This window comes from Prunus mume, linkage group LG6 (assembly GCF_029339155.1).
Source record: "Prunus mume cultivar Tortuosa linkage group LG6, ASM2933915v1, whole genome shotgun sequence".
NCBI lineage: Eukaryota > Viridiplantae > Streptophyta > Magnoliopsida > Rosales > Rosaceae > Prunus > Prunus mume.
This window is the reverse complement of record NC_142703.1, coordinates 18,573,379-18,595,243: the sequence shown is the minus strand read 5'-3', so window position 1 is coordinate 18,595,243 and position 21,865 is coordinate 18,573,379. Positions and strand designations below refer to the sequence as shown.

The 21,865-nt window shown below is 35.5% G+C and overlaps 4 protein-coding genes across 9 annotated transcripts; 3 read left to right on the top strand and 1 right to left on the bottom strand.

The window, feature by feature from the left end:
* Positions 1-92: 92 nt before the first annotated feature.
* On the bottom strand, positions 93-1,195 carry LOC103335722 (B-box zinc finger protein 20). Its single transcript, XM_008238751.3, is given in 3 exon segments — positions 93-319; positions 321-757; positions 859-1,195. Coding segments are annotated over 3 exon segments (651 nt in total). The 5' UTR covers positions 1,045-1,195; the 3' UTR covers positions 93-291.
* A 4,583-nt stretch (positions 1,196-5,778) lies between these two features.
* Positions 5,779-12,537, top strand: LOC103335721 (uncharacterized). Of its 6 annotated transcripts, XM_089055221.1 has the most exons (12): positions 5,788-6,307; positions 6,562-6,671; positions 7,207-7,312; positions 8,008-8,106; positions 8,215-8,280; positions 8,404-8,520; positions 9,029-9,103; positions 9,581-9,683; positions 10,878-10,925; positions 11,754-11,799; positions 11,886-12,007; positions 12,110-12,537. In XM_089055221.1, exons 1-9 carry the CDS (start codon positions 6,233-6,235, stop codon positions 10,901-10,903), a joined length of 777 nt encoding a protein of 258 aa, XP_088911347.1. In that variant the 5' UTR covers positions 5,788-6,232; the 3' UTR covers positions 10,904-10,925; positions 11,754-11,799; positions 11,886-12,007; positions 12,110-12,537. The 6 variants fall into 6 exon arrangements, with proteins under 6 accessions (XP_088911348.1, XP_088911347.1, XP_088911345.1 ...); XM_089055222.1 differs by lacking the exon at positions 11,754-11,799 and having other exon boundaries at positions 5,779-6,307; positions 9,571-9,683; XM_089055219.1 differs by lacking the exon at positions 11,754-11,799 and having other exon boundaries at positions 11,833-12,007.
* Positions 12,538-18,447: 5,910 nt separating this feature from the next.
* LOC103335770 (uncharacterized) lies at positions 18,448-19,023 on the top strand. Its single transcript, XM_008238797.2, has one exon. The coding sequence runs from the start codon at positions 18,448-18,450 to the stop codon at positions 19,021-19,023; it is 576 nt and encodes a 191-aa protein (XP_008237019.2).
* A 1,458-nt stretch (positions 19,024-20,481) lies between these two features.
* LOC103335720 (uncharacterized) lies at positions 20,482-21,450 on the top strand. Its single transcript, XM_008238748.2, has one exon. It carries the CDS (start codon positions 20,497-20,499, stop codon positions 21,226-21,228), a length of 732 nt encoding a protein of 243 aa, XP_008236970.2. The 5' UTR covers positions 20,482-20,496; the 3' UTR covers positions 21,229-21,450.
* The last annotated feature ends 415 nt before the right edge of the window (positions 21,451-21,865 follow it).

Genomic DNA, 21,865 nt, shown 5'->3' with positions numbered 1-21,865 from the left:
AGCCCCCTTCCTCTGCTGAACTGAACTGAACTGGACTGCCTTTTTATTTTTATTCATCATATTTGTAAAACCAGTCTCGGGGTCATATGGAGTTGCAGGTGAAACTTGAGCTACCCAGATGGCCAAATTGTTCTGATGACAAAAAAAAACTTATGTTGTTTTCAAGATCTTGCTTCACCAAAAGCAAAGCAAATCCCACAAAAAAACACCAGCAAAATTGGCCTTGTTATCAGCCAAATATACATCACCATAACAATGGCTTCTTTTTCTCTTTGGTTTTTTCAAATCTCTCTAGATGTAAGGTGTGCTGCCAACCTCAGAAACCATCGGGAGCAAACGAAAAATCGAAAAAGTCTTCTACATGCCACCCAGGCAGCGTCTCCATCAGATACTCTGATATGCTGCTTGTTGAAACAGAGCCATTGTCACTGCCACAATTCTCTCCTGTCTTGTAGGAGGAAGACGACGTCGTTTGCTCCACTGATGGGGAGCAATTCAAGGCCTCATCAGAAACTGTTTTGGGTATCTTTGAAGAAGACTTGGAGGCTCTTGCATCAGTGGTATTGGCCACTTGAGAGAAGCCAGAGCATGAGGAGGATGAGGTTGGATATAAAGAAGCAGCAGCTGAGAGCTTAACGCCTGGAAGAACAAACCTGTTGTGCTTCTGTGTGTGCTCATTGGTTTTGTGAATTGAAAAGTCGCATTCTCTGCAAAGAATAGCTCTGTCTTGTTGACAAAACAGAAATCCGCGCCTCTCCTGCAAAACCCACCAAGAAAATGAGAAACCAGAGCACTTTGTATTGAAAATTATCATTGTTTATCAGCAAAAAACAGAGAATTCTGTTGAGAATGCATTACCTGGCATATATCACAGAGAGGGGAGTCTTTGAAAGTGGGGTGGAGAAGACAGAAGCGCTTGTGCTTGCCGGCCAGCTTGTTTGCGTAGTGAACACGGCGATCACAGACATCGCAGAGAGCAGCTTCATCTGCAGAGCAGAAAACAGTGGCCTCTTCTTTCTCGCACACATCACACCGGATCTTCATGATCTCTAAATTTCTATGCAGGCTTGTGATGTGCTGTGTTTTTATGTTCTTTTAAGGTGTTGATGGGTGCAAAAGAAATGTTATGGGGGAGACTGGGATGCAGACAAAGTTGAGTATGGGCTTCTGGGCATTGGCTAGGGAGGACCAGAGAGAGAGAGAGAGAGAGAACAGCTAAGCTCAGAGAAGGTGTGTGCTTTTACTGTTTCTGTCTTTGAGAAAGCTCTGGATGATGTCTCTTTCTCTGTCTGTCTCTCGACTATGTATTTATTTTCTTTCTTTCTTTGAGTAAAGAGGAGGCAGCTACCAAGGCTTTTTCTTTTATTTTCTGGCTAATTATATCCTATCCCAACCAGATTTTTCAGTGTCATTAGTCTGAGAATATTTGGGGTTGGAGATGGACATCTTGGCAAACATTGATCCTAAACTCTCTCTCTAATATAGTGGGAATGTGAGAGAGAAAGAGAGAGTGGTAAATCCCTCCCTTTTTCTGCTAAGAATAATATTTATAGAGTTAATCATTTTATTAGTCCCTGAATTTTGACCCGATTTTGTATTTGAGTACCTCAATTTCCAAAATGGTTCTCGTAGTCCTTTAACTTTAGTTTTGTTTGGACAAATGGTTATGTCATCAATTTTGTTAACTTTTTTTTGTTAAATGTTAGGGCAAAATGGTATTTTTATATTAAAACCAAAAAAATGAATAAAAAATTATATCTTTAAAAGAACAATGAAATCAAATCAAATAAAAAACCCAAAAAAAAAATAATTTGTGGGGAGTAGAAATCAGGATAGAGGGGGAAGAGAGAGTTTAATCTTAATTTTTTAGTTTTTAAAATTTTTTATTTATATTTTAATCAATTATGATACAAAAATACCATTTTGCCCCTGCATTTAACATAAAAGTTAACAAAATTGACTGCAAGATTATTTGTCCTAAAGAAACTAAAGTTAAAGGACCACAGGAACCATTTTGGAAATTGAAGTACTCAAATGCAAATCGGGTCTAAATTTAGAGACTAATAAAACGATTAACCCTATATATAATAAGAAAGAAAGAGAGAAAGAGAGGTGATGTGGATGGAGCAGTGTTAGCATATGGGAGACCAGATAATTAACAATTAGCTAGAGGTTTTGCTTTCCTAGTTATTCACGTCTCGATGACTCAACTATTGATGCATGTACAATACAATTCACAAGAAATTTTATGGCTTGTGTGAATATTAACAGTATTAAATCTCATATCTTGGATTTCTGCATTTAGTATCAATTGATTTTAAGTTGGATGGTCACATTCTAAACAGATTTTCTTTTTATAAGGAAAAAAATAATACAAATGATTATTATGGAGTGCAAATGACGACTCCCTTTTATTGTTTGCATTTATTTATATGAAAAAACTTGGCTCCTTAAATCTAAGAAGGAGCTCCTCCTTACAATCAATGTGATTTTGACATTTGTCAAACAAAAAAATATCTTTTTTTGTTGTTGTTGGTGAAACTTTGTCAATGTTGCTTGAATTTGGCTGGTGTCAAAACTGCATTGGTTTTAAAGAGGAGCACCTCAAAACATAAATGAGCAAAAAGTGCAAAGAGAAAGAAAGTATGTATACACAAATATTATATATAGGATACTACTTCTCCTTTATGCGAATTACAGTTTAACACATACCCAAAAATAATTAATAAAAAAAAAAAAAAAAAAACTTATGCACACATGTCACATTGTTATTGACGGGAATATAAGAACTCCTACGCATACCTGGTAAGAAAGGAATATTATAATATATATTGGAGATATTATAGATGCACAATTTGGCAAGTAGGATTCAATCAATCTATAAAAAGTTGTACTAGCCGCATTATGTCATTGTCGGTACCCACACCAGCTGCCCTCTTCTTCCCCATAATTATGTGTAGGAATGAATAGATTGGAAAACGGAAAGGCAAACCAAACCAGAAGGGAAATGGTCCAATTGGTCCTTTTCTTCAAGACACGAATTAAAAAGGTCTAATTGGACGTTAAAAAACAAGCCTTGTCGTTGTGGAGCAAAATATTTTACCACTGGCTCTTAGAATTGGCACAATTTAGCTCAAGTGGTAAGGAGCTCGATGATTCCCCATATTCGATTCCGTCCACTGTAATAAAATAACAAGTATTTTTTTTTAATCCCTAAAATTATAAACCTCTAAAGAGGTAAAAAAAGAAGAAGAATAAATTGTTATCTTCTCTTATGAACCCTTTTGTTTTGGTCAACAACTTATATGAATTCTCGTGTGCTCAAAGTCCATGACGTACAAACATCTCCACCTATCAAAAGCAACATTTTTCAAACATCACAACATTATATGCATCATCAACAAGATTTATATACGATTTTGATTCGTCGTGTAAGAAAATTCAAATTCGATACATTTAAATCTCATCATACTTATTAAGTCAGATAAATAACAAGTTTACCAACTCTAAAACTTCAAACCCCATCTTTTCAAATTCCATAATTATAACCATTTGGAACACATGGAAAAATTGTCTTTGCCTTGTGCATTAGAGGACCATTGACTTAGGTGACTTTGTTGGTAAGTCTCAACTAAACCTTTAGGAATTGGTTCAATTCAAGATTTAACAAAATTAGAAACGTGGTTGGCAGCTCCTCCCATCATATAAGGATTGACCTTGATGCACGTTACAGCATGGGAAAGCTAGAACTTCTAAGAAGATTGCAAATAAAAAAATTGGCAAAGCACTAGAGGACAAAAGAACACTTTTTCAGACCTGGATATGGAAGATCTTGAGACTGAATCATTAAACATAAAGAACGTGAAGAAGATAAGAGAGAGAGAGAGAGAGAGAGAGAAGAAGAACATCTCCTATTATATCTTTATAAATTATCATTATTAATTAATTAATTAATTAATAATTAATTATTTTTAATTTTGGTTGTAAAGTTCCAACCTCCTCACATGGATGGGATTTTATTTTGGAACATAAATAAGACCATGTGAAAAGCCGCTCACTTGCTCACTACTCATCGTCTGTTTGTCACAAATTTTTTATTGTCATAAGACACTTTTGGCAGTGATAAAATATATGTACTTGGTGAACTTTTTGATCACTTGGGGAGATCTTTTGTGTTCTCTAAAAAGTCTTTAAAAGTCAAGCACAAATTTTTACGGATCTGCCAAAGCACGATACCAATTAAGTTAAGACTTGAAAGATACGACGTATTTGGAGATGAGAGCACGACACCAATGCTAATTGTGTTTAAGTCTTGAGTTGGGTTTGTCAACTTTTTAAGACCCTCCTGACAGTATTAGGTCCTTTTTTAACGAAAATTTACTTGGAGTCTGTAGGCCTCGAGCCATTATTTAATTTCTTTGTTGGGCGTTAGCCCCCTTTCTTCACCAAAAAAAAGAAAAAGAAAGTATATAATATTAGTGGTGGATCCATGAATTTTCTTTCTTTAAGCAAGAAAACACTGTTGCCAATAGTGAAGATTAATCGACTCTTAAATGAAAAAAAAACAAAAACACATCATTCACAAATTAGAAAACATAAAAGTCCAAAGAACAAGAAGAATAACATAAGTAGATGATAGAGGTTGCCCCCCTTGCCTTGCCTTAGTCTTCTTTGAGGCATTTTATCAAACAGTTTGCTTCCATCTAACACCAAATCTCATGAAAATTTGGCGCACCTTCATAGATAAAGAACATGATTGTGCCTTCACTGGACCCTAAATGGACCTGCCAGTGCATAATACATACTGAATATCGATCTAATAACAGTGCTCCTTTAATTTATTAAAAGAGTTCTCAAATTAGAATCTCATCTTCTTTGAATTTTTTTTATTTAAAAAAACAATAAATTGCATATTAACATAGCATGTCTATTCCAAAATTAAGTAACGTCATTTCCAAGTTAAACGAATTGAATATAAAGTACCTACTAAGAGTGTGAATCATATTGACAAGATGTCGACACATACATTACAACTATGTAACACCAATACATTACTTTTGGGTCCGTGTCCAAAGTGTTATTGTATCATGTAAACAATTAGAATCATACTCAAGTGAGTTAAATCAATCATAGTGAGTTAGCACTTTTATCAATCATACGATTATATTTTTGCTTCCTTTTTGACATTAGGGCATAATTATGATTGATTTGAAAGATCATGGACCGAAGTGTAATTGACCCTATTATTCGCAAATAACAAAACAGATATTGATCCAAGATTTAGGGAAGCAAAGCTTAAATATATCTTCAAGAATGCTCCTTGTGAGAAAGTTGAAGTCTCAACTCATTCATTCATGCATGTGGTTGAGTGGCAAATGAGGGATGGCCTTGATTTGGTTCTCTTCTTTGGAACTTGTGTGTTAATTAGTTGCCCTTCTTCATGAAGAAGAATTATACGTGCACACTTCGCTGATGCTTGAAAAAGAAAAAAAAGAAGAAGGTGTTTTGTCAATTTGTGGTCAATTAACTAATTAAGTCATCATGTGGTACTTAATACTTATATAATTATTTTCTGTTAAAACAAACTTAGGATTTGCACACCATTAGGAAAAACATTAGGGTTTGGGCAAACTAAACATAGGGTTGTTGGGTTGAGTTGCAATTCTCATCTCTTGGTACCTTTGGTCATGGGAACTCATGAAAGCCAAATTACTTTTGTGTCTTAATTGACCATCTTTCGTATCTCTAAGGCGTTTGGTTTCGAGGAAAATGGGTTTGGATGATTTCTCATATTTGGTAAGTCTACCTAGCTCATGAGAAAATAAGAAGGAAACTGAAACCCTCCCTTCATAGTGTAGAAATACTTTGTTGAGATTTAACCAAATTTGAATGTCAATCATTGAAATTTGATCAAATAATAGAATGTGACCGACTAAACGAACTAGCTCTAAGTATAATGATACTTCTCTTTAAGAATCAGTCCCCAATTTGAAACGATTTATGGATAAACACTCATGGAGAAGTTCTTAGATTGGTATGGGCCCATTTGAAAACTGGACCTTTTTGGGGGGCCTGAAAAAGCATTCTCTTGGTGTAGACCCAAAGCTTCCCATCCGCTAAAAATTCCCCAGAAAGCGATAAAAGAAGAAAAATCTTGATATACAAACTTGAACGGTCATCAGCGGCCTCTCTCACTCTCACTCCCGCCACTGTCCGTACAAGCTTCCCTCCAATGGCCTCCTCCTTCTCGTTCATGCCCGCGCCTCCGTCCGTACAAGCTCATCGATGCTCCTCTTCACCTTCTAAGGTACTTCTTTTACAAACTTTTTATTTATTTTTATCTTTTTTTTTTCAACTCCAGTCCCTATCTCTCTCTCTCTATATTTATGCATTTGTATGTAATGTATGCATAAAATTACAATTTGTGGAGCTTTGAGAAAATGCAAAAGAGAGCAAAATGTTGGAGCTTTTACTTTGTAGTTGGTGTTTGGAGATAGATTTTGAATATTGTTGACAATTTGTGGGCTTTTAATTTTATTTTTAAATTTATATTTTGAATAGGTATATTATTGCGTTGGATTAAGAACTTCATTTTTCAAGAAATGGGATGTTACGGGGGTTTCGAGTTCAAAGCGGTTCGGCTCCTCAACTCGTATGAATTGGAGGAGGAGGTATTGTCAACTCAATTTTCATTCTCTTTCTACCGTCGCTCAATGTTGGGGCAATGTCTTTATTTGTTTGTTTTTAAAGAAAGAAAACCCCAAAATTGTGGTTTAGTTTGATAGAAATGATGATTCTTACTTTTTGGGGTTTTTTTCCCTTTTAATTTGAGTTCTTCAATTGTTGTTTTTCTGTAGGGAATTACTATGGTCACTATAGCCGTTAATAGTTTACTATTTGTTTTTCGAAAGAAAATAAAAAGAAAACTAAGAATGACCATTTGTAGCCGTTAATAACTTATTCAGCTAGTTGTAAAGGACTATTCTTTCTAGTTTCGTTTTTCTTGGGTTGTTTGGTTATTCTTTTAAATCTTATGGCCTACATTATCGGTTTTTTGTTGGAAAGTCAGTTGCCATGGTCATTGCTTTTCTGTTGGTGCCTCCATATGCTGATTTGTTTTGTTCCATTTTTATGGTTGCACTATTCTTGAATCTGGTTGATGGAATTGTCAATAGTAAATTTGAGTGTTTCGATCTAATAAAACAGGAGAACTTTGATCTGTGCAGTCAATCAAGATGCCGAGGGAGCATTCAAAAAGACTGTAGAAGTGGATAGGCTGATAGACAAACTAAGAGATGCAAATCCAATTGAAGTAAGTAAATGTGGAGTTTGCACTTTGCTTCCATATATGATTTCTTTTTCAGCAATCAGTTAACTAATTTGGATTTCTTTACTTGCCATTGTCCTCTTTCTGTGGTAGTGAGACTATAACACTGTTATGTGAAATAATACTAGTTCTAAGGGTTTTACTTTATTTGAAATTTTGAAGATAAAGGAGATAAGAGCAAATTAATATTGTTAATAATCTTAAGCAGAATGGCAGTAGTAAAGGCACATTATTGTTTGAAATTTTGAAGATTCATGAGATAGGACCATAAAGGCAATTCCTTAATAGTTTCTTTTTGGGAGTGCTTTTCAAGGCCAAGGACATATAATTAATAAATTCCTTGTATAAGGTTGTTGAGAGTACTGCCCCACATCGGGAAATGGAAGCCTTGCATGAGTGCATATAATATCATGGGTCTCTCCACCAATTGTCAACCTAACCTGTGAATGCTAGAATATTTGACTAGGATTTGATCTTCTTTGCACTAGATTTCTAGTTTTATGTATCATGATATAATTTTGTAATTGTATGGAATGTGTGGAAAAAAGAAGGGTTTTCGGGTATATATTGTTTGATTAAACATGGAAACTTTTATGTTGGGACTTCAATGCAGCTTTCATTGACTTCCACCTGTAAAATTATAAATGTAATCCTTATTGCTAGTTATGCTTGGTGAACAGCTTCAGAAGCTTGTTGTTGAAAATGTCTTGGCTTTTAATGAGGGCTTTTGGATACGGCTTGCGGCAAGAACTGATACCTGCAAATCGGAGGATGATAAAGCACGGTTTTCAACTTGGTTAATTCTAATTTTACAATGATACTTTTATTGCTGACTTCTTTCCGGTTCAAGCTTGTGGAAGAAGGCTTAATCTTTTGCATTCTTTCAGAAGGACTATGAGGAATTGGCTATATCTATAATGAGCATAGTGGATCGCCTTGTTCATAAGACCAATGTACCTCTCTCTCCCTACACCATAGCCCACCAGGACTTCTTCTTTTGGGTCTATGTTAAATGATATTCCTGAGTGTTTTAGCAACGCAAATTTTTTATTTATTGTTTCCCCCTTTCTCTGTAGGAAAAGATAGATTCAGCTACTGATGTCCTCAAGGGGATTCTGAAACCTGTAGTTGATGAAGTAGAAGAAATTCAATGGCCTCCTAGAGATCCCGAGGCTCTTAAATTAATGGAGAAAGTGAGTCCTTTTTTCTTTCTTCTTTTTGTGTAAATTTACTTCACGGTTGAATATATGCAATTCTTGCCAGTTTAAATTTTTTTCAAATCATTAATTTTTTTTGTAAATATAAGAATCCTACATTGGGTTGCATCTTAATATAAAATCTTGGAGATCTCCACCTGTAACCAATAAATTTTGTGTAAAATGCTGCAACTCTAACATGGTACTGGAGTGGGCAATTCATCCACGTGTCAGACCCAATTGAACTAAACGTGCTCTGTTTCTCCTAATACAATTGATCCACATCTTTGGCTCTCTTATGGCCACACATGAGGGGAGTGTTGACAATTATAAGTCTCCCATTAGGTATTTTAAGCTGTGTATCTCAATATGCAAAATTTGGGATCTCTCCACAATAGCTAATTGGTTTTGGTTTGGATGCTCCAACCATAACAAGTTGCTAATGCAAAATCAAAACTATTTTCAATATATAGTTTATTCAGTGTTTTCTGTTTTTGATCAATAGGAATTAGTCCAAAGGGAGGAAGATGGACAACTGGACGAAGGGTTTCTTTCAGAAGTTAATGCGCAACTACGACAAGTGAGTTTGTTTTAATACTTTTATTGCTACCGCCTGAATATTCTTTTCTTGGAACCATAAGATCCTTCATCATTATAGGAGTAGTCAATCATTTGCTACTACGTTCTCACATTGCCCTTGAATTGGCTCTAGAAAATTTGAATTGTGGTGTTTTCTTGCGTTTTTATGTCGTATAAGAAGTTATCTTCAGAATTTGTCATTTACTCTTTCTTCTTCTTCTTCTCCTTCTCCTTTAAGTTCAAAGTGGTGCTGCAAGAATGTGCACAGAGATTCATATTGTGGTCCTTGTATTGTATTGCTGTTTTCATGAACAATCTCTTCCATTTGATGCTTTAGACACGCTAAGTTGTAAACTTCCTTACAAGACCTTTGAATTGAAGTTCAAACCCTTTTGCAATACTGCTTGGATACACTTTTTTTGTCGTTGTGATCTTCATATAAGTTACAATTATAATGTACTTTGTTAGTTAATTTCAGGCAAAAGGAGATGGAGATAAGCCAGGATTTGAGGCTATGTTACAAAAGGTTTTACAACTCTATGCTTCTACTGTTCTATCCAAGCGTAGCTATGCAAAAAAAGGTAATTGCAGTGCCCATTGCCTTTAGACATGCTATCATATGCTTTGGACTTGTATAAAAGCAAATAGTATGGTGTCATGGATTTATAAAGACCTTGGCCAATGTTTGAAAATTGATGTAATGCTCTGATAATTTTAGTAGTATTTTTCATGTTAGTTTTTGTGTTTATTCCTATGAGTATATTTCGAACAAAAAAGAGGAAAAAGAGAGGGAGGATAACTGCTGGAGCCTGGACATAAGATTAGTAGCACTCTTGCATGGGTAGCAAAACTAGTGTATGATATATACTTGTTAGAACTAGATTATCCGACTTAGAATGGTAGAGAGACCCAGTAGGTTATAATGCATGGCTTCTAGTTCCCGATGCATGGTTTTATATTTTCTGACACTACTGATGCTATTGTTGGTGACATTTCAAACCATTATGGTTCACTATTCACGAAGTGATACCCTGATTCTGTTAGTGTGGGTTGTGCGAACATGTGTTGAATCACTCATTGGTTATGTACTAGGTCTATCTACGTTATACTTATATAAAGCCTTGTTTCAAACTAATCCTCTTGGGATACTTCATTCACTTTGATAGAGTGCTCCTTGTATCACAACAAATGGTATCAAAGCTAATTCGGTAGTTCCACGTGGGTTCAAAGGAATTGCAGGACAAGTTTGGCACCTGAGGAGGATGTAGTGGATTTGATCATGGGCCTTGAGGAAGACATTAGGGAGTTGAATGGGGGAGATTGTGATACACCAATTCTGTTAGGTGTTGATTGTGTGTGTGCATACTGGGTTGATCTAGACTATATAATTGACTAGTTTTTGGAGGTATTATACCAAACTGCCAATGTGGCAAGCACATTTAAGGATTGTTGTGACAGAATAATGTTAAGAGTTGACACCATTCGAAAGTTTGCGGAGTTGTACTACATGAAGACATGTTGACCTGGGGAGTGGACAATGAGAGATAGGGTGGCCTTAGATATTTCTAATATTTGACCTTCTGGGTGCAAGTTATGACACACCTTGTCTTATTCCATTATATATTTAGACTAGTGTGTCTCTGAATGGTGCTTTAATTATCAACAAACTTTACCATCAAATACATTTTTTAATAAAAAAAATATTTCCTTTGTAATACTACTGTGCTTGTTTTATCTCATAAGTGGGTTTCTTAATAACTGTGTACTATTTGCAGGGGATGAAATTCTGAAGGCCGAGTAGTTTCTAGAAACCATAATCAAAGGTGTCTTCCATCAAACTTATAAAGAGAATCTGTCATTATAATCTAAATTATCTTGCAGAACTTATGATTGAAGAATTAGCTTACTGGTTCTTGATAAAGAGATTTTGTTGTAACTTCTAACCTCAAGTGTTTACTACTAACCACTTATGTTTTCTGTAGTAATGGTTTCTTCATCGTTATGAATTTCATGCATATTGATGGTGCTCCTTTGGAGAATCTGGTGTCTCTTGCTGTTTTCAAAAGAATATATTCTGTTTATAGGGTATTGCAACATGTTTTTGATTCAGTCTAGTATATTGAAGGAATATCCTGGACGTGTGGTCATAAAGTTGAAAGGAGTGTTTGGTTGAATCCTGCATAAGATAACAAATAGGGCTTCAGTTTAGGGTTCGGGTAGATATCCTGTAAACTCAATAGATTGGTTCAATGACCAGGACCATACGCTAAAAAGTTTATCCTAAGGGTTTCTCCCATGGTAATTATGCTTATGTCATGGTGTACATAACGTGGGAAAAAATACATAAGGGTTATTAGATGAACTAAAACAATAGATACATGTTTTGCATTGTGAACCATACGCTGAAAAGTTTGATCCTAAATTCTATCAATTACTCATATAATTGGTTGTTATTAGATTTAACTTTTTGTTTATGCATGCCTCATGGATTTGTGGACTGGGATTGCTTGATTTGAATAAAAGGAAGTGGAATTGTTACTTGCCTGTAACACATAACCACAAAACAGATATGAAAATTACCTCTTTGCATTTTGATCACATTCTGATTATTTTGTTATGAATTGGCTACTTTTTGTTGTGTCTCGTGTAAGATGCATTTTCTAGGTTTTGCTGTAGCTAAAACTGTCGTCGGGGGAGGTTGGTTGACCTTTCTATTATATTTCTCAGCAGTTAATTAGAAAGCCACTCAATTTGATCTGATGTCTGGTGGATCTGCCTTGCAGCTCCTGAAGAAGAATGGAACAAGCTGCTGCTCAATGGATTAACACTTGGCAAAGGGGAAATTTTACCACAGGAGCTCTATGCTGTCATTAAGAAGAGGGTTGAACGGACTCTGATCCGAACAGTGAGAAACAACCTCGGTTTTTGAATAACCTATCTATTTTCGTTTTGTTGCTTCTATTTCCCAGATGTTGATGCTTTTTTATTTTTGGTTTCTGTACAACAGGAGGGAGGTTCATACCAGCAACGTGTTCTTACGGAGTATCTCAATGGCATCCAATTGAGAGCAGAGCAAATTGTCCAACTACTTCAGGGCAAGCTGCAATAGTATATGTTCATGATTTGAAAATATGGACATGGGAGTTTCGGGATCACAAGGCATTGCTGGCTGTACAACTCTCTTTTGGTTCCAAAAGTTAAGATGAACCGTTTTTAGAGAGTGAAGAAGTTTAGATGTGAATACCTTGTCAGGTAATTATCTATTGCATACATACTATTACTACTTAAAAATATAGTTTTTGGTTAAAGGAATTTCATCCAATATAAGCACATTTTGTGTTCAGCCAAAATCCAATGTATACATTCAAGAATGATGTAATAACATTTGATCATGAAGTTTGATGAGATTAGATGCTTTAGGCGAATATAACAAAATAATACATGCCTAAGTTAGCATTTTCCTTTCTGTTTAAGATTCTGGGATCATCAAACCAGACTTGGCAACTGGGCTTGAAAGATCCCAGTCTATCGTGTAATGTACTTCACAGCAGGTCCTTGCCAAAATATATATTATATTGTTTATAGCAAGTTGGCCTTGCCTGAATGTTGCCCTATAAGAACAACTCCAGCGAGGCCCCTGGAGACTCGGGCTGGGGAAAAAAAAGAGAAAAGGTGTTTCCAGCGAGGAGCCCAAGCCCGGGACTGGGAGTGGGTCCCATGAAGTCGGGCTGGCCCGAAGGCCAGTTCAGCCCGAGGTCGAGCCCGGTGTTGGTGACGTCGGTAGCGACGTCATCGCGTGGCATTGCACGCGCCAATGGTTAAAAAAATTAAACCAGCGTGATCGACGCCACCTGCGCAGATCCAACGGTAGAAGCCACGTGTCACGCCCTAATGCTTCGATCTGCTTCTCCAAATCCAATCCAACGGCTGACATTTTTTTGGCAATAAAATTATGAAGAAAAAAAAATAGAAATTTTTAAAAAAAAATACTAAAAAATTCTGATTTTTTTTTTCTTTCTATAAATATCTATCAATACCCTTCACTTTCAACACCAATCTTCATTCATTTTATTTTACTTATACTATTATTCACTCTTTACTCAACATTTCCTCTATTTCACCTTGTATTTTTATTTCTTATTTTTATGGCTTCTTCTATCGAAACCGAAGGGCGTGGAGCACCATGAAGATGTTTCCTTGTGTGAGGCTTGGCTCCAAGTTTGTCATTGTCCCGTGTCAGGCAATGAGATGAAATTTTTTCATATGTGGAAAAAGATTCATGCTGAATTTTGTGCAAAAATTCCAAGGTCGACTCGTACGGAAATGACATTGTTTAGTTGGTGGAAAATTCTCAATAAAGAGTTAGGAAATGAAAATATAGAAAGATGTGGTGTGAGAGGAATGAGCTGAGCCTTTGGTTTTACAGAAAATTTTGGCAAGATAGACATGCCACGTGGCTTGATTTGATTGGATGAAAATCTTATTTGAAATTTGAATTTTGAAATTCATCCAAAATTTGAACTCATCTGAATTTTGAATTTTGAAATTCATCCTGAACACAAAAAATCAGAAATTTGAATTTTGAAATTCCATTTGAAATTTGAGCCCTTAACATTTAGCTTTTTAACCCTACAACCATGCCACTTGTAGCCTAACTGTTGCCAATGCGAAATTTTTTGTGGGCCCACCGAATGTGTTGCCCTACAAAAGGAAGTATAATGCGTGGGCGTGATAGTGAGAACATCTTGTGCAAATGCAATCCAAGATTGAAAGGGAATCGGTTTTCCGCCATTGGTTTTTCTCTGAATCCTTCTAGTCAAGAAGGGAGAAAGCCCGGGGAACTAGACCTACTTTTCCCCCTCCCTCCTCGGGTCGAGTTTTTGTGAGTTCATCCCAAACAAAGCAAACCCCTTCCGGGTCTTGGTCGGGAAGATGCGGATAAAATGCCAATAGCCTGATGTTAGCTTCTACGGAATATATCAAAGGCGCGCTAATGTTAGCTAGCCATTACAATATATATATTTTTTCATTTAACGTTTTAAATGTATTTAAATTCGTTTTTTTTATTAAAAATTATATAAAAAATTGGTTTTGACTGTTGGAGGTTTGAATCTTTTAGAACGTTTACTTTTTTCTTTTTCTTTTTTTTTCTTTTAACGATTAAATGTATATAAATTTTTTAAATTTTTTTTAATAAACAATACATAATAGTGGAATGTATGAGTGTTGTACCATAGTTTATTTTTGCAAACAATAAATATGTCTCTAAATAGTAGTTTAATTAATTTAAATATTTTTATAATAAATAGTAGTTTACAGTGACAATAAATATTTTTAAAATTCGTTTAAATGTCTCTAAATAGTAGTTTAACTAATTTAAACAATACACAATTAGTGAAATTTATGAGTGTTGTATCACTAGCGGACCTAAGAATTTGTTAACAGAGGTGCAATTTTGAAAAGCTAAATTCTTTATAAAAATAAAATTGACAACCAAATATTTGAAAGGCCAAATATTATTACAAGAAAAACGAAACTAACGCGATAGTTGCTAAAGAAGGAAAAAAAACCTCAGCATGTTTGAGGAACTTACTTTGGAAGCTTGATCAATACAATATTTTATATATTGGCATAAGAGCAACTCCAGCAGATTCCAACTGAGCCTCGGGTGGGGGAAAATTTTGCCAAAATCTGCTTCAAAGAAGGAGTAAGCCAAGTGGGAATGGGTCCCAAAGAAGGGGCTAGCCCGAGGGCAAGGTTGGCCTGAGCTCCACCCTCATTTTGGTGCGTCGACACACAAGATTGCTACAAAGTTGCTCACGTGCTACAAGGCTAAAGTCCACATGTTGCGCTCTGGGCTCTCTGATTAGATTTTTTCTTCAATCCAACGACAGCCAATTTTGTGCAATAAAAAATGAAAAAAAATACCAAAAAATTAATAATTTTTTTTTTCTATAATATATTCAGAGAAGAAGAGTGAAAGGCAGTTGGAACTATAGGCATTACAGCTTGAGGGAATACAATAGAACAAGAGGGATATCCCGTAATAATAATATTCTTTTTATTTGATTGAGATATGAATTTATAATAAATATTGACACATACGAAGCCAAAAATTTTATTTGAAAATATTATCCAAATTAATTGTTTAGGTAAACAAATTTTTGAATTTTTTTTTTTTGAATAGTAATTGTCTTTTGCCATGACAACGGGTGGAAACACACAATACTATTTGCAAGGGCAACCACTATTCACGTGAATAGTGGCTGCCCTAGTTCCTCCCTTGCCATGGCAAGGGGCAAATGAGTGAAATTGCTCTAAGACTTGATCCAGGGGTAGAGGCACATTGGGACCAGTGCAGTCCCAGGCCCCCTACTCAGTTTTTATTACAAAAAAAATAAAATAGTATGTTGTTATTGGATAACCATATTAATTAACATATTTATTTTACCATGTGGGCCCTACCCAGCCAAACCTAAGTTTCCTCCAAGACTACACGTCCTTTTGCAAACCCATTCCCAAAAGTTTTTATAAAACTATTAGAGTAATGCTACACTTACCACATTATTATCCCACATTTCTATCACATGATGTGGCATATGCCACATCAATTAAATGAATGAAGTGTATTTTAATAAATAAAATTAGAAAACCAAAAACTAGTATTTTACATGATGTGGTATATACACATCAGCTGCCACATCATGTGGTATAAAATTGTGGTATATGTGGTAAGACTAGTATTATTCTTATATTATTATATTACCTTTTTACACAAATAGCTAAAAACCAAAGAGATCTTAATCCATTTTTCTCTTTTTTTGGTGGGAGCAAACTTTCTCACTGTTTGTGAGTTTTTCTCTCAAATTCAATATTATATTATCAAGTTTTATAATTAGGTTAATTCATGGATGAATGATTGCTTGGTTGCATATATTGAGAAAAATATTTTTAATAATATGGATGACGTGGTTGTTATGCAATGATTTCAAAATATGAAAACTTGTTGAGGAAAATTATGAATTGTAAAGATTTTTTTATAATCAAAATTATGATTGTAATGAATAGACAATATTATTTTGATGTTTTGGTATTTCTTGAGTTCGAATTTTTTATTGTTTATATTTTGTGAGAGGCTACTACACACATAAAATCCTTTCGCCATTGACTTGATCGATGAATCAATTTTTATAGAAGACTTGAGTTCATTGAAAAAAAACATATTTGGTGGTAGGGACGAAATTATTTTTGTGAATTTGATGATCTTTTATAAGGACTTGGATTTGATTGGCTGGTGGGGATGTAATAAAAAAGGGACTTCTCTTTTTTTCAAGGATAAAAAGGGGACTTTCTTTTTTAAAAAGCAAAATCTCCTTCTTAGTGAAGGAGTTCCCTCCTTTTCCGTCTACATCACGCATACTCTTTTTTTCTTTTTTCTTTTTATATGATTCAAAATGACGTTGCTTTGGCCAGGAATTTTTAAAAGAATATATAAGCGCTCGTGCTCTTTTATAAGGATTTGGATTTGATTGGTGGGTGGGGACGTAATCAAAAAGGGACTTTCTTTTTTCAAAAGCAAAATCTCCTTCTTACTGAAGGAGTTCCCTCCTTTTCCATCTACATCACTCATACTTTTTTTTTTTTTTTTGTGTGGCTCAAAACGATGTCGTTTTGGTCATAAATTTTTAAAAGAATATATAAACGCTCGTGATGCGCAACAGAGGAAAGCATTCCTTTTGTCGAACAGGTAGAGTGCACAACCAGACTGAGCAAAAGGGCAACTTTCCAAGCACCTACAACCTTTTCTCGGGCAAGAGGAGATGCACCTCCTTGCACTTCTCAAAATAATAAAATATGGAGGGCCCTAAAATATAGTCCGGCATGGCTTGAGATGGAAAATTTAGCCCTACACTATTCTTTAAAAAATTATACTATGGATGGCCAATTTAGTCCCTGTGTTTGCAATTTGGCTAATTCAGTCCCTGTGTTTGCCTTGCTTTCATAATTTTAATTTATTTTAATTTTATTTACCTATTATTTGTTTATTTTGTTTTACTTTACTTTAAAGGATTTTCCAATTTGTTTTATATATTATTTATATTATAAAGAATTTCACTTTTGGCTTTCTTTCTTTTTTTTATGAAAAAGAGGGGGCAAAAACCCCAAAAAAACAACCTACACCAGCAAATCAGAAGGAACTAGCCTAGATCTACCAAAAGAGGAAAACTATAATTTATATAACAATTTGGAGACCTATATCCAACTGTGAACGTGCTCGTAGCGGACCTTGAGCCTTTGTATTAAGACCATTAGCCAATGTGGACTGTTCCTTTAAATTTTATGTTTGAATAATTTAAAAACTATTTAAATATTAATATAAAAAATATAACTATTTGAATGCAATTTTAAAATAAATAAATAAGAGCTAAACTTAAAAATTTATTTAAAAAAACCTAAAACTAAAAAAAAAATAATATGAAAGACACCACCTCCAACACCAAGCGCCATCCACCACCCTTCTCCCTTCGTATGTTTTCGAATGTTTCAGTAGGTAGTGTCTTCTAGAGTTTTCCTCGTATTGGTGAGGTTTCGTTTTTTTTTTTTTAAAATTCCCTTTGCTGAGAATTTGCTTGTATTGGTCTGGTTTCATTATTTTTGTTCCCTTTACTAGGGTTTAATGGAAATTCCTTTCAGTTATAAAAAAAAAAAAATCCTAGGTCCCTCAAATTCATTTCTTCGTGATTGAAATTGAAATTTTTTATTTGTAATAAGAGATTATCATATTATTATTAAAAGATAAAAATTCTATTTGACTGGTAGAAAAACCCTCACTCATCATCTAATAAAATTTTAGATAATTTGGAAACAGCTGCGGAATATCATGGATAGAAGAAAGCATACACATTTTATCTTATGTCACATAAACTACAGTAAATTTCAGTAGCTTACTCCATGATTTCGGCCTTTTGTTTATGAAGTTGCCTACCACCTTACCTAAATAAGGTTAAAATTCAGCTTTGGCGGGCAAGTTTAAATATTTTGCCTACATCACTAAACCTTGTTCAAAGGAAGGTATTGGTCTCAGCTTATTGTTCTGGTTGTGGGACGGCGATGGAGGATGTTATCCATGATTGTTGGGGTTGTAAACGCACCAGACTGTTTTGGGCGCAAACTTCAGATTGTTATAAATTCTGTTTATATAATTGTTTTAATCAGTCATTGTTGTGATTTGGCGGTTAGACAAGGCTCTTTTGTTGACTTTTTGGAGGTTATGTTTCATACTCTGTCAGACTGTGACTTGGGAACGTTTTGTGTGTTGTTGTTGGAGAGTTTGGAAGCTTCGCAATGAGGTGCTCTCTGGAAAGACCGCTGATGGGCTTTCTGAGATTGTTGAGTGGACCATGGAGTTTTTGGACCAAGTTGAAAATTCACAATGCTTGCACCAAGCCAACAAGGGTGCCACGGTTTATTAGGTGGATTAAACCTCCTCCTTCTTCGTTGTTATTGAGTTGTGGAGCGAATGGACAAGCTGGTTGTAATAGAAGGGTTGGTGGTGTCATAAGAGACTCTACAAGTAACTTTATTTGGGGGTTTGCAGATCAAGGCCCAACAGGTTTGGATGTTTTGGCTACTGAATGTGCTGCTATACACATGGGATTGTTGAAGGCTACTGAGTTGGAAATCTCTGATTTTTTGGTAGCATCAGACTCGCAAGAAGTTATGGCTTTATTGAAGGGAGATGGTGAGCTATGGAGTAATCTGGGTAATATTGCGGATGACATTAGAAGGTTGCTAGTACAATTGTGTGTTAGTGATGTTCTTTTTCAGCCGCGTTTGGGGAATCGGGTCGCTCACTCTTTGGCGCAATTTGGGTTGCTTGAACAGCATCCTTCTTTCTGGACTGGTCTTGCTCCTGACTAGCTTGTACCAATGTTGGTAACAGACATGGAGGGTGGGTAGTTGTTTTGGTTATTGTTTTCGGATGTAGTACTCTTTTTTCTTGATTGGATTTCCGCCATTATGGGTTTTTATGACAAGGTTTTAACGAGGCCAACTCTTGTTGCATCCCTGTTTTGATTGCAAATTGTATGCTTGTTGGTTGGAATGAAAGTTTTACTCTTTGATTAAAAAAAAACTGAATCGGTGAAAGAAAGCATATACATCTAAAGCATATATATACATCTAAACTTATGTAACATAAACCTACAGTAAATTTCAGTAGCTCCTCCACGATTCCGAAGATTTGTTCATGATTTTCACCAACTGTAAAACTATATAGATATTTGTCACAAGAAATCGTTAACATTTTATTCTGGACACAAGAAGAATGACAATTTATGAAATTCACTTATTTTACGTGTACACAAATATTCAATTAACTAATCTACTTCATGCATTATAAAAGTGCATGTGCAATGTAAGAGTTTGTAGCTCAAGTAGTTAAAAGCACTTATCTATCCCAGATCTTAAATTCAATTTCTTATTTTCTCAATATCGCTTCTATAAAAAGAAGAAAAAAAAAATTATGCACCAATTTAGATATACAAAAAATGCCCACAAAACGTATCCAAATCATAATGAGACTGACAGCTTCTTTGTCCACAAACACTTTCAATTGCTTGGTTTGTCAAAAAGAATAAATCACAACTAGCATTGCCACAAAAACAAAAACAAAATATTTGAAGTCAAATTCCGACCCACAAAAACACTAATCAAACCCAATTTCACACCAAGCATCGGGGATTTTGAAGCCCATACCTTAACTTTAGGCAACACAATTTTATACATGACTGAAAAAGCAAACATTTTATTACAATTTCGTTTTCTTGTGTTGGGTTATATTGGAAAGGATAGATTCTCATCTTCTGTCATCAGTTGGGCAAATGAGTATCTCCAACAGTCTTAACTACACCATGTTATTTGGCTATTTTAACTCAAAAACCACAAAATCCAACAGCTAACTCAAAAAATTAAACTATACCTCAAGTTAGTTTTGTGAACAATTATAAAGCTAAATTTAGAGAATTTAACAAAAGCTAAATTTTAGTGGGTGACGGTTTTTTTGTTTTGTTTTTTATACACGTAATATTGACGGAGGGGAAACTAAACTTAGGACATCGTTCTTGATCCTGTCTTTGACTCCACAGGGAAGCAGCGTTGAGCAATAGGCTCAAAAAAACTGAAAATGGATTTCTCGAGAATCTTAAGCACTTGAGTTATAAGCCATTCCATTACATATAAGTCTTTTTTGCTTTGTTAGTGGGGTAGTTTTAGTTTAGGCAAGGAAAAAAAATTTGAAACTGGAATGTGACAGGTGGAAGAAAGCCATTGGGCAGAGTCGCGTGTACCAATGGAACGAGATAACTTGCGGGCGGGGCGGACATCTCATCCTTTATGCCCACCTCAGATTCCCGAGAAAGGCAACGAACCTCTATAAAACTGAAGTTACTTAAGGGAAGAAACCCAGTAATTCATTTCAAAACTAGAAGATCCAAAACTAAAACAAAACCAAAAACAAGAGAGAGAGAAATGGAATTGGGAAAGTTTCAAGGGCTAAATTCCATGGACGAAGAATTTGAATTCTTGCAAATTGGAGAAGAGGACTATGTGGGTCTTTCGCACTGGGAGTTCGTTGATGCCTCTGACGCAGACTCAGAAGAAAAGCACCACCACAACCACCACTCTGACTCCGAACAACAAGAAGATAAAGACGAAGAAGCAAATGGATCCGATGGGCTCAGTATCGGGCCTTCTTCATTTTCCTCTTCGATCTCTTCGACCTCTCCGCCAATGGCAGTTCCAGTCGGTGCCCATAGCCATCGTCGTCCCCATCTTGTTCGATTTCTCGATGTGGGCCTCAATCTCAAACCCCGTCACGATTTTGACGGTGGTGATGAGGATGAGTGCCATGGTAATGATGGTGATGACGACGATGATGATGGGTATGGTTTAGATGACGAGCTCGTGCCGTGGTCGGTGGGCGACAAGTTTGGGAGGCAAAGGATGAGGAAATTGGGGAAGAGGACATTTCCGAAGATGAACAATTCGAAGCGATCGCCTTACTTGCTTGTGAGGCCTGGCTGCGTCCGTGGGAAGCATGGGCTGGGTTTGAAGCACATAAACTAAAAGGATTTCTTCAGTTCATTGCTGGGAAAGATTAGATCTTTGGAGATTTGGGTATCTTTTACAACTGGTTTTGGATGTAATTATTTGTAGTTGGGATGCAGTAGTCTTATGTTAATTTGGGTAAATATGGGGTTTGGATTTAACATGCGGTTGTTGATTCTGAATCTCTGACTTGTTATATTTCAATGGTCTATATAAGAATCAAATTTCTGTTGTTGATGACTTCACTGTGTATATGTTTTAAACTCTCACATTTGATATGGTTGGGGATCAATGGTTTTTTCTACATTTTATTTTATGGATGTTAGGGTATTGGAATTGGGAAATGAAAATTTTGAGGGTTAAGGTGAAACCCATTTGGACAGTTTTGGAATTGGGTGTTCATGTTCATGTCTGGTGCAATTGCTGCTGTTCATTTGATCATTTTGATAGTTGATTTGATGACTTTGGGGCATTGATCTCTCCTTGAAGTAACCATTGTTGCAAAACTTGACATTTGGTTTCTTGCTTGTGGTTAGAATTTATTAGAAAGAAAACTGTTCCTTGAAAAGCACTTGAGAAGACGGTTCCTTGAAAAGCACTTGAGAAGACTGTGGCACAACCATTTCCTATCAGCTCTATAAGCTCTGATTTTGGA